Source organism: Benincasa hispida, chromosome 7 (genome assembly GCF_027475165.1).
Source record: "Benincasa hispida cultivar pf3 chromosome 7, pf3_genome.v1.1, whole genome shotgun sequence".
NCBI lineage: Eukaryota > Viridiplantae > Streptophyta > Magnoliopsida > Cucurbitales > Cucurbitaceae > Benincasa > Benincasa hispida.
This window is the reverse complement of record NC_143484.1, coordinates 44227176-44239737: the sequence shown is the minus strand read 5'-3', so window position 1 is coordinate 44239737 and position 12562 is coordinate 44227176. Positions and strand designations below refer to the sequence as shown.

At 34.5% G+C, this 12562-nt stretch overlaps 3 protein-coding genes across 5 annotated transcripts; 2 read left to right on the top strand and 1 right to left on the bottom strand.

The window, feature by feature from the left end:
• The first annotated feature begins 250 nt into the window (after positions 1-250).
• Positions 251-5018, top strand: LOC120080767 (FAD synthetase 2, chloroplastic-like). Its single transcript, XM_039035392.2, has 5 exons — positions 251-802; positions 905-939; positions 1895-2030; positions 3686-3861; positions 3971-5018. Exons 1-5 carry the CDS (start codon positions 558-560, stop codon positions 4468-4470), a joined length of 1092 nt encoding a protein of 363 aa, XP_038891320.1. The 5' UTR covers positions 251-557; the 3' UTR covers positions 4471-5018.
• Positions 5019-7725: 2707 nt separating this feature from the next.
• Positions 7726-11604, top strand: LOC120081900 (RNI-like superfamily protein). Of its 3 annotated transcripts, none has more exons than XR_005482983.2 (3): positions 7726-8237; positions 8686-9653; positions 11241-11604. XR_005482983.2 is itself a non-coding variant. In XM_039037080.2 (2 exons), the coding sequence occupies exons 1-2, from the start codon at positions 7865-7867 to the stop codon at positions 9576-9578; spliced, it is 1266 nt and encodes a 421-aa protein (XP_038893008.1). In that variant the 5' UTR covers positions 7732-7864; the 3' UTR covers positions 9579-9871. The 3 variants fall into 3 exon arrangements, 1 of the variants encoding a protein (XP_038893008.1); XR_005482982.2 differs by having other exon boundaries at positions 10796-11604; XM_039037080.2 differs by lacking the exon at positions 11241-11604 and having other exon boundaries at positions 7732-8237; positions 8686-9871.
• On the bottom strand, positions 10890-12108 carry LOC120081901 (GEM-like protein 4). Its single transcript, XM_039037081.2, has 3 exons — positions 11866-12108; positions 11177-11448; positions 10890-11066 (listed from the first exon to the last, which is right to left on the bottom strand). Exons 1-3 carry the CDS (start codon positions 11921-11923, stop codon positions 10890-10892), a joined length of 507 nt encoding a protein of 168 aa, XP_038893009.1. The 5' UTR covers positions 11924-12108.
• Between the last annotated feature and the right edge of the window lie 454 nt (positions 12109-12562).

The window sequence follows — 12562 nt, the reverse complement described above, 5'->3', positions numbered from 1 at the left end:
TTCGTGATTCCAACAGTGATGTTATGTTTGCCATGGAGAACCACTCACTTTTCTTTGGTTCTGTTGAGCTTGTAGAAGCTATTGCCATGTATGAGGGCAAAACCAAGGCTCATGAAGTTGGAATAACTCCATTATGGGTTGAAACCGATTCCTTGGTTATGAGTAACCTCTTGACGGAAAAATCTAGATATGCTATTGAGGTTCAAGTTTTTGTTCTCTCTTCACGATTTGCATAAAAGTTGTTCGATTCAAGGCTTTCTTTTTATCAACCGTCAGTGTAACTCTACTGCTCATGCCTTAACTTCCCATGTACGTCGTCTCAAATGATCATAAATCTGACTTGAAGATTTTTCATGCTCCTTTTACTGTTATACTAAAAAAAACTTGTCATTTGGAAACTATGATCCAACAATTTGACCTAAGAATTTTTCTTAAAAAGAACGTTTAAAATTAAGATAAATACGTTGAAATTACAATATTGGGGAAGGCAGCAGAGAAAGTTTGTGCCTCTCGTTACTTCCGACTTGCCGCCCCCATTCAGTACAAAGCGGCTGGCGATGTTGGCCGCCGGTGCTCGCGCTTCTCACCATCTCCGAGAGTGTGACTCTCACTTTGTCTTCGGATCAACCTCCGGCCTTACCTCCTCCGCCGTCCTTCTCTTTCCTTCGATATGGCCTCGCTATCCCACTTCTAATTTCCCTTCAATTTCTCACCGCTCCCAACGACGTCGGGTTTCTTTCTTTTGCTCCATTGTCCCCTCCACCTCCTCCGACGAAATCCCTGTTCTCTCCAATTGCTTTGGGTAACTTCCCATTCCATCTCCTCCGATTACGTATCAGCGTCCGTGTTGTTTTTTTTTTCTTATACTAATTACAATTTTACCTATTGTCCTTTTGTTTCCCAGTTCACGAGAGGATGATCGTGAAGTCTCCGTGGCAGGTTCGTGTTACTTCCTTGTTTCTTACTCCTGAAACTCTCGTCAATTTTATGGAACAATGCTAATTCCTATTTTATTGAGGGAAGTTTTTGGTCATTTTGGGTGGATTGTGCAGTTGAACGATTTTTTGGCTATGCGATTGTTTGCTTAAAACGCGGGTTCAAAATGGCTCCGATTTATATGCAATACCATGAGAATTGGCTTTTGTTAGAAATGGTGAAATACTGCTGTATAGGCATATAGCTGTGAGCCAAGCATATAGCCTGCAGTTTTGACTGTTTATTTATTTTAACAAGAAACATACTTTTTTGTTCAAGATAAAGGGGGTGAAAACAAAACAAAATTCCCAAATGAAGAACAAAGCTTCAAGTGTTAGGAGAGTTTAAGAATATAACATTGAAGAACTAAACGCCTAAGCTCTTGACAGGATTGATGATACTAAGGTTTAGGCTGTTGATGGGTCTTTTCTCTAAAGTATATAGTCAGTATAGTACAAAGGAAACTTCATTTCTATCGCATTTGTTCCACTTAGTGGTAAAACAGTTAATGGCTTAACATAGCACATTGGAATGGAATATGATACAGTTATGAAGTCACTGACTCTAGAGGAAGTAGTGAAAACTTGAATATTGTTTATTTATCTATTTTTCTAAAAACAATATTTTTAATTAAAGAAAACCGGCTTTCATTGATGGGGGACAAAAGAAAAATACAGAAGGGGTTACGGTGAGGTGGGCATACAGTAGCTTTGATTGATAGTTTTATGAATGTAAGTCACAGTATTAGATGGACATTCTCCTGTATTCTAGTTCTAGGCCCCTCTATGAGAAAGTTTCTTACCTTCTTTTGGATTAGCTTGCTATAAGTGAGTTGCAAATATAATTCTCTATTTCTCCTATTATTTATAGTTTTGATAGTATGAGACCATTTTTTTAAAAATCATATTTTGTCACTCAGGAGGAATAGTAGCATTAGGAAAATTTGATGCTCTCCACATTGGTCATCGAGAGCTTGCGATTCAAGCATCAACGGTTGGATCTCCATTTCTATTGTCATTTATTGGAATTGCTGAAGTACTCGGTTGGGAACCTAGGTAAGCCAAGTGTGTTTTATTTATGTAACTTATTATTTGTTTCATCATAAATGGTAGGAAAATCACATGTGACCATGCCCTTACAAAGTAGAATTTTATGCAGTTTTGATTGTTTTTTAAGGTTCTGACATATTCCACAACTTTATGCAACTACCCATATTTTCCTGTGGAAGGTTTGCCCATTCTAATTGATTTTGGTACCAAGAAAAATTGTAAAAACTTCTGATCCTCCAACGTTTTGCTTCAGTATAACACGAATGGTTCACATTGAGTTTCCAATGGAAGTCTTGCAAGTTAAAAAGGTGTAGTTATTATCATATAAGGTGAAGTTGGTGGGGCGATATGAAACTTATAGTATTTTCTCCTAAAAAGGATCCACTTAAGGGACATGAACAATTAATCTCGATGGACTCTGGAGTTTAGTTGGGTTCTCTTATGGTAAGAATTTGGATGATTGATTCTCTTCTGAAGTGAAACCATAACTCTTGTTCAGTCGTAGTTAGTGGACAGGGGTAGAAAGATATCCATTAGCTGATAATTTTACTATTCTAAGTGGTAGCCGTTGGTTTTTCATTAAGACTTGATGGCTGGCAACAGTTGGGGTGTGCAGCCAACAGTAGAAAGAGAGTAAGGCACTTGAACATTCTGGTTGGCTGTTAACAATCTGCAACAAAGAATGGAGGAAAGATTTGAGGTCACTGCTTGAGGTTTTCAACATAGTTTAACAGCAATTGAGCTATTAGTTGTTCATGTTCAAGAATACAAGTTTGCAGAAGGGAACACAAATAAAAAGAAATAAGAAAAACAGGAGAATATAGCATGAACAGATAGCTAAAAACAAACAAGAATAAAATCTCGAAATGACAACTAAATCCCTTTCAATTGGCAACCGTCTAGCTGTCATCATGATAGAATCAGGATGAGCCTTTGGAGACTTCTGCATACTGCAAGAATCTTTACTTCTCGGTAATGTTTGCGTAGGTTTCAATTAGCAATTGAGCAATTAGTTACTAACCCCATAGAGAAATCCTTCTCGGGAAAAACAATGGATTCCAGTGAGGAATAATTGGAGGAGACACCAGATTTGAGTGAAAATGTACCTTTCGTGGAAAATAATTCAGCTATTCGGGGCTTCACAATTATAGATCTGGAGGAAATTGTTATTCGGGGCTTCACAATTATAGATCCTTCTCCGTGTCATTGCTGGAACATCTCAGTTTCTTCCAAAACAAACAAAGCTTCACTGGACATGGACTAACACATCTCATCAACCTGTATTTGCGTCTTGTCTTTCTACCAATATACACAAATTCAGGACATTGAATATCCAAGTAACAGTATGGTATCCTGTATCCAGTGTTTCTTTAGTGTTGCTTTTGTAATTGTTTGTAGGACAATGAAAATTCATGTAAGAAACATCAGATAATTTGATAATGTTTAATGCTGTTTCTCTCTCTTTTAAACTCTGTTTCTCTCCCTGTTTTATATCGGAAAATGATGGGAAGACGAATACTATCTGTTATTTTCTCTGAGGATTTGTAATGAAAATGTTGAGTTTATTCAGTTGCAAATCTGTAACCCTTCCTTTGTTCTTAACAAGTACTAAGAATTATATTCTTGGAGTTAATTATTTATCTGTTAGCTAAATTGAACAGGGCTCCCATAGTTGCTCAATGTGATAGGAAGCGAGTTCTTTCCTCATGGGCACCATACTGCCGAAACTCAGCTCCATCAGAATATCAGATTCAATTTTCAAGTGTTCGTTATCTAACTCCACGAGAGTTTGTTGAGAAATTAACAAAGGAGCTTGGTGTTTGTGGAGTTGTGGCTGGTAAGCTGAATTAAAACGTGTAGTACAAGTCTTTTATTGTTAAAATACTCTCTTTAACTTGGAGTAAAATGTAATCGTTTTGAGGTTTTGATTGACGATGGTGTGGCAGGGGAAAGCTATAGGTTTGGATATAAAGCAGCAGGTGATGCAGCGGAGCTGGTGAAACTGTGTGAGGAATATGGGATAGGTGCTTATATTATAAAATCTGTGATGGATAGAAATCAAAAAGTTGTTAATTCTGCCAATTCAAAGGAGAGAGGACAAGTGTCTTCTACTCGGGTTCGCTATGCACTTTCCATAGGAGATATGAAGTATGTCTCTGAGCTTTTAGGCCGCAGACATCGTCTTATTTTGATGGCAAAAGGCCTAGAGGGATTTAGCAATAGCAATAGCAGAGTGTCGGCCCCAAGATCATGTTTGCTAAATTTAGCCCCAAAAGAAGGTCTCTATAATAAGTGTTTTGTCTGTACATCTGACGAGAACCTAATTCCATGTCGGGTAGTTATTGACTCGACTCATGTTCAAATAGAAATGGATGATATAGGTACAAGGCATCTTGTAGGAACGCAAGACTACATTAATGTTGAATTTGGCGATGAAGGAGTATGATTGTGTTTGATTCACCTCCCTTTATTTTCTAGAGACAGGGGCACGAAAAAAAAAAAAAAAAAGAAAGAAAGAAAGAGAGAATGTCTTGGTCCCTTGGATACTGGATTAGATATACATACATCTGTGAGATCCATAATTTTTCTTGCAAAGAGGTATGGAGCTTACCTGGTGATCCGATTTGAGGGTGTTTCAGCAATAATGTTCTAAATATATGCAGACATGAAACACGGGTTCACGGGTTCACGGGTTCACAGGCTGATGTGGATAATGCTTCATCATTTACAGCTGGTTCTTGGAAGTTGCCTACTTATTTTGGGAGGAACAGTTCAGTAGTTTCCTTCAGCTGTCTGACAGATTCAAATGACCCATTTTTTTAAGTATGTATTAACTCGAGCACATTGTTTGCAAGGTATTATTATATTTATGTCTCTATGTACATTTATCCGGAAACAAATAATTCAGAGGCATCGTTTTCTGTTGGGATTGTACAGGATATCAATAATTTGTTTTGGGACAAATAGCTTAATAGATTTTTCTTTCTTCAACAATTCAATGGTTGTTTAGATCCTTTCCACTTGATTCTTGAAATGTAAGACAGGTAGTACTGTAGCCATGTTTTCCCATGTTGTCTTAAATTTCTTAGTTCCCTTCTGCAAGAACCATTTGCACTTTGCTTGTTTCTGAGTTTTCCCTCTTCCTTCTCTCTTCAGCTAACTTTCTGAGTTACTCAAATTCTTTGTTGCTTATTTGATAATTTTTTTGCACTGATTTCTCTACTTATTCAGCTTTAAAGGTTTTGGAGCTGAAGCTTCATCACCCACTCTTTGACCCTTTACTTGTATTCTACTTCCATTAAAATGCTTTCTCCATGAAAAGAAAAGATGAACAACAGCAGTGTTCCCTTTATATGTACACTATATAAATATATACTCTCTTTAATATTTATGAAAGTTACATGGTGCTGTTTGGCTTGGATTCATTTGGAGTGAGATGTGGAAAGTAGTTGCAAAAATTGTGGATTTTATGATTTTGTGTGTGGATGAAAGAAAAAGGGGAAACTATTTTGCAAAAATCCTTTTATCATTTTGCATTTTTAGGGCAAAACTTGCATAAACTAATGTCAATGGGGCTCCTCTTCTCTTATGGTTAACACGGTAAATTGCTTATTATAGACCATCACTTGTGAATTCAATAATTGTGGGATGGGGTTTGAATCATCGACTTTTGAGATGATAATGATCTATTGAGATATGTTTGAATTAGTAGTATTATCATTTGTATTTCTCTTCTTATATCTACACATCAATATGAACATTGCGGAGGGTGGTGGAAATTTGAATAATGTTTACATATTACTTGTAATCTCATCAAACATCAACAAATTTTGTGAAATTTGGAAGGGAATTATCAAATCTTACTGACACTATGTCAATTAAATATTCAAAGAACCTTTTTTTTTTGTACATTGGTTTGATGAATTGATTGATTACAAAATAATTTAACTGGTAGTTGGTGACGGACTAATCATGAAGGAAATGTTTGATTAATCCAGTATAATCATGAAAAAAATATTTGATTGAGCAACTGAAATTTTATTATTCTTGGTTAAAATGAGTATAGTTCAATTGATATAGTGTTTGTACTATCAATTTAAATAAGATGTTGATTCTTTAATCCCATATATTGTTGATTTTTTTTTTGTTATTCTATAATCCATATTTGATACACCAGTTAATTGTAGAATTTGTGGTTGTTTTCAAATATAAGAAAATAAATAAAAATATTTATAAATATAGCAAAATTTCATTGTCTATCTATGATAGACTGCGATAAACTACTATTTGTGTCTATTATCGTGAATAGAATGCGATATTTTGTTATTATTTGTAAATATTTTTAGCAGTTTTGTCATTTAAAATAATTTTTCAGAATTTATCTATAATTTTCCTAAAAATGTAAATAATTAACTAAATAATAAAAGTTGTAGTTTCATTTATTTTATACAAGTAGAGATTCGAACTCCAAACCTTTTGATCGATACTATACACTTTATGCCAGTTGAGTTATGTTCACTTCAACTATGAATATTATTTCAATCAAATTCTTGAATTAAAAAATTCTTATGATCAAACTTAAATTATTTAACTCATTTTTTTTGTTTTTTTAATAAGTGTTCAAAATTGATTCGAAAACTAAACGTACAATGATTAATTTTATAGTTTTCAAATTTTATACAGTAATTTTTTTTGGATAATTCTATAATTTGAGAGTTTGTCGTTCAAGTTTTTTTCTTTTTTTTTTTTAAAAAAAAAAATTATTTTGCATTTTCAACATTTATTGGCATACTCATCAAAATTATAAATTTACTAGAGCTTTGGATCAAATTTAAAGTTTGAGCGTATGATTTTATCAACCCATTTAGTTAATGACTAGTGTTTAATCATCTATGACCATTTTTTTTCTTTTTTTAATGGAAGCTGAAGTTAAATGTTTTATTTTATTTTTTATTTTACACCATGGTGTAAGTGGTAAATCAAATATTCAACATAAAAACATCTAGTACGTATATGATCGCTCAAATTAGTACGTTTTTTAAGCAAAGAACCTAAACAACAAGCAACCAACCCAATCTAGCAGGCACCTCATAACTTATAATTTTGATTTTTTTTAATTAATATGTCTTTATCATTGATCTTAAATTACATACTAGAAGAATTAAAACACATTCAATTATGATTTAGTAGAAACAATATTTTAAAAGAAAAGAATACCTCTAAAAAATTGGAAGTTGACGTTGTCTTGTGGCAAACAGAAAAATGGCAGTTGGCTTCGATGATTAAAATGCTCCTTTATCCAATTATAATTATAATATCAAATAATATGCTCAAAAACCTTTTTAAAAAGCAACCACATTTTAAAATAACAAAATATTGAAAATACCCCATCTATCAAATTAACTGGTATTAAATTTCTTAATTTAGAGGGTATTTGATAATTATTTTGGTTTTATTTGATAATCATTTTATTTTTGAAAATTAAATACTTGTACCTTTTAATTTTTTTGTTATCTATTTTTTTCGATGATTTAATTTTCAAAAATTTTAAAAAAAAAAATGATTATTAAGAAAGGCCTCAAATAGTTATTTATTTATTTTTCAAATAGTCATTTTTGGAGAGTGAGGGTAATTATGTAACTTCACGTAACAAGATTAGCTGAGAGCTATATATGAGCAACTGATATTCTTAAAAGATTCCATCTCGGCTTCTTCTCTACGATGTCAATTACGAGCAAAATTAGGGCTTTTTATTCTTTTCCTATTTAACCCTAATCTCTAATCTCTCTCTTCACTTCCTTCTTCGAAATTGCCTCTGATTTTCCTTGAATTTTTCGCATATGGCTTCCACTGATTCGCCATTGGAACTCGGATCCAATTCAATTGTAGTTACGGTCTGCATCAATGATACTCTGACCGATGACGAGCTCCGATCCATTCTGGATAAGATTGAGAGGGACAAAGACAAGGAAATTTTTGGGTTAGTTTGCAAGAGATGGCTGCGAGTTCAAAGCAACGAGAGGAAGAAGCTCTCAGCTCGTGCAGGTCCTCACCTGCTTCGCAAAATGGCCTCCAGGTTCTCACGCCTCTTGGAATTGGACCTCTCTCAGTCCACTTCTCGATCTTTTTATCCGGGGGTCACTGATTCCGATCTTACTGTCGTCGCTAATGGCTTCCAGTACTTGAAATCCCTCAATCTTCAATATTGCAAAAGTAATTCACTTTCACATACCTGTATATTTCTGCTTTGGCAATAATGTTCATGTTCGTTCAAGAAGTTTAACAGTTTGGGTTTTGAAGTAGACATTTAGTTAAAGGCGTTTTTAGGAGATTTGAAGAAAAAAGACCAGGGTCGGTTTTGTTTTAAGTTTTAATTGAACTTGGTCCAAATAATTAGTTGAATTTATACATTTTTATGAAGATATATCTCGCTTGAGAAATTAGATCAATCTGTCTCTGCAGCGAGTGAGATTGTGGTATGAATATGCAGATACAATAATCTCATCATGTTCTTAAAATTTGGTTAAATGTGTGGTAAAGTTGGTTTAGTTTATTTGTTATTAGTTATTATGATATGAACTGGCTACAAGCGAACTGCTGGTGTTCTTTTTGATTCAAATGTTTGATGTCTTGATTAATGTTATTTAATCTGTGCTTGCAGGCATTACTGATTCTGGAATAGCGGCAATTGGAAGTGGTCTTTTGAGGCTACAGTCGTTGGATGTTTCCTATTGCAGAAAGTTGACTGACAAGGGATTCTCAGCTGTTGCAGAAGGATGTCACGACCTAAGAAACTTGAATCTCGCTGGCTGCAAATTGGTTACCGATAGGCTATTGGAAACTCTTTCTAACAACTGTCACAATTTAGAAGAATTGTGTCTACATGGATGCACAAACATAACTGACTCAGGATTAACAGAGCTTGTCAAAGGGTGTCAGAAGATTGAGATTTTAGATATTAATAAATGCAGCAATGTCGGGGACATTGGTGTAACCAGTGTTTCCAAGGCATGTTCATTCTCTCTCAAGACACTCAAGTTGTTGGATTGCTATAAAATTAAAGATGACTCCATCTTGGCACTGGCTGAATTCTGCAATAATCTTGAGACCCTTATTATAGGTGGATGTAGGGACATCTCTGATGAATCTATTCAAAAGCTTGCACGTGCATGTAAAAGTAATCTCAAAATTTTGCGCATGGACTGGTGTTTGAACATAACTGACTCTTCATTAAGCTGCATATTTACTCAATGTAGCAATCTGGAGACCCTTGACATCGGTTGCTGTGAGGAGGTGACGGATGCCGCTTTCCATACTCTGGGAAGCCATGGTACTGAGGTGAATTTGAAGGTTTTGAAGATTAGTAACTGCCCAAAGATAACATTAGCCACATTAAGTATTCTTGTAGACAAGTGCAATTCTCTTGAATATCTGGATGTGAGGTCTTGCCCTCATATTACCAAGGCTGGATGTGATGAGGCTGGATTGCAGTTTCCTGAATCTTGCAAAGTGAATTTTACAGGAAGTTTATGCGAGCCAGATCTTTTTCTTTGAGGCCCAGTATCAGCAACCTTGAAACAATTCATCCCCCCGAGTCTTTCAGAAAGCATTTTTCGATTGCTTTATCGGGTATGCAACCTTCAGTCAGAAATCCTGTTAATACACATTCTAATGTTGTCTTTTGGGGGAATACCGACGTAATATATAGCCTAGAGTTTGCACGTAGATTGTGAATGTGTACATTGCATTTGCTTGTTTTTCTTCTCTCTTCTTTCAACATTATTCATATGTTGGAAATTTGGTGCCGTAGTGTGGATATAATAATATTGTTCTACATTATCTTCAAATTTGTCACTCTCGATCATCTGAAATTTTGACATGATTCTTTTTCTGAAGAATTAAGCTTGGATGCTTTTACTTGATCCTCACTTGAAGAGGTCTTTCTAAATTCTCTAGAGCGGGAAAAATTCTAGCATGAAAAATTATCATGCTGCCTCCAATTACTGCTTGCTATAATAGTAACATAATAGTAACATTCAAGAGTAATGTGGGGTATATGAAGTGAGTTAATATATATCATGAAAATGACATGTCAAAATATGAATGAAAGAAGTGCATCTATGATATTACTATAAATCTTTCCCTTTAAAGCTTAGGCAGATGTCAAAGTGGTCTACGAGATTCTTGAAGTTTCTTGAGCTAATGTAGAGGTTCCTTCCAAATCTTTGCTAGGATAGGTGAAACCAACCAATTCATATCATGCTGGATGATTTAGTTATTTTAATGATTGAGTTACACAATTGATTATTATTTTTTAAGCAATGCATCAGTATAGGCACCTCATGACCAGGGTTCCATGTCCAACGAGATTAAAGGATTTTCATATGTCGAAAATGGAAGTGTCTCTCAACACCTAGAAGCAGATCACACGAAATTTATTTGGGGACTTTCACAACAATTTATCGTTTAAAGGAAAACAATTAGTGTCATATCTTTTAGCCTTATAAGCAAAACTGGCATTCAACTTTCCCATGATTCAAGGCAAAATATCGCACATTAGTTGCATAAACGTTACTACAACTTTGGATTATAAAAAACTCAGATCTATCCATATTAGGTAGCTTCAAAGCAAAGATGGAGCCAGCCTTTTACACACCTAAAACAAACCCCTTGGTGTCTGTATATTCTATGTTTTTTGTTGTTTAGTTTGAACGATTTGTGTATTCTATTATTAATATACTGACAAAGTCGAAAATATCTGATCTTTTCAGATGAGTTATACTCCCATAACCAATAGAACCTTTCTAGTGTGTCCATAACTTTCCTGGATGGCGCTTTCTTTGGGCCTCTTCAGGCCAAATCTTCTCAATCCTCAGAAAAAACCCCCTTTTGGAGAAACTTAAATGCTTTCTCATAATTCAAAAAACCCATAAACCAGAAGTCAAAACCATCAACAGTCACCACTTGAATGTACTTCTTTGATGGATTGCTTACATTGTTTCTTTGGTTAACTCTCCCCACTTTCTTCACTGGGATCATAACCTGATGAAATAAGCATTAAAGAAAAAGCTCTTTTAGCAACCAGGCACACAGAGAAAGAGAGAGGGGGGGACATTCAAATGTAAATGTTGAAGAAAGGAAGTATTATATACTTTGTAAAACAATCTGCCTAATTCTCCTTGTGGAGAAGAAATTATGATTGGTCTGTCACTGCAGAAAGCAACTACATGGGTGGAAACAAAGAGGAGACCTGCTATGGGACCTGCTGAGGTTGACAAATAACAATGTGCAGAACTCAACAACTTATCTCCTTGTTTGAGATTGAACATCTTATGAAAAATCTTCTCACTTCCAAACTGAACAAGTTTTGTCCCCAACCACAGCTTTCCCTTCACTGTTTTGGCGATGTTCGGCGACAGTTTAACTGCATGTCATCATTTCAATGTAACTGTCAAGCATATGTAACCCTTCGAATCGAGTTTACTTTTTTTGATTTATACATTGTTATCAATGCAGGAAGAATCAAATGTCAATCTCTGTTTACATAGAAAGAAAGATAATAATGCTTTCATTTTTGGTTTCTCTGTTGAGTAATCTTTGTTTTAACTAGCTGAATCATTTCCCAATCGATCTACAACAACAATTGTTAGGGAAGATTTTGACATTCGTTATTCGTATATGTATTGCGTGTATAGAAAACAAGTTGAGAAATGGAAGTTTCTAGATAAACAAAGAGGACAATCCAATCCAATCCATCATTTCATCATAATCAGACAGGAAAGAAAGTACAATTCAGAGGGAGATTCTTTGTCAAATGAAGAAAAAAGCAATTGATGTTTACCATGTTCAAGGATTCCATTAACAAATCTGTAACCTCTTCTTCCAAGCTCTCCGATCATTGAACTTCAGCTACAGACAACAAGCTTCTTTCTTTATTCAGAGGAGAGAGAGAGAGGGAGAGAGAGTTATGTTGAACAATGGATATTAAAAAATCATTGGAAACATTCATAGAATCACAGAGGCAATGATAGAAAGCGTAAGAAAAACAAAACATGTTTTGTTGTTTTTTTGGTTTCATTACGTGGATTACAGTCATGAAGCTGTTGGAATTCTCAATGTCAATTTTGAAACATTCAATAAAAAAGGGAGAAAAAAAAAAAATCATCTATCTTAAGTTTTAAATGAGGTGTCAGTGAATAGGATGACAACTTACAAAACAGAAAGAACCAGCAAGATTAATAACACAAATATTTCAATTATAGAATATATAGTTGGATTAGTGGTTTTTGTCTATAAAAATGTAAGAATTCAATATTCTAATTAAATCAATAATCATTTTAATTCAATTTCTTCTTAGAAGCTAAAACGAGCATAGCTCAACCCGCATATAATATGTGTTAATATAATCAAGAGGTTTGTGGTTTGAATTCTCCAAGTACTACTTTCTTAGAAACGTGGTTTTCTCAAAAGATGACATTGAATTTTTTTAAGTCTATTTATACTCCTATGTTTCGTGGTTATATCATTAGAACTCTAAA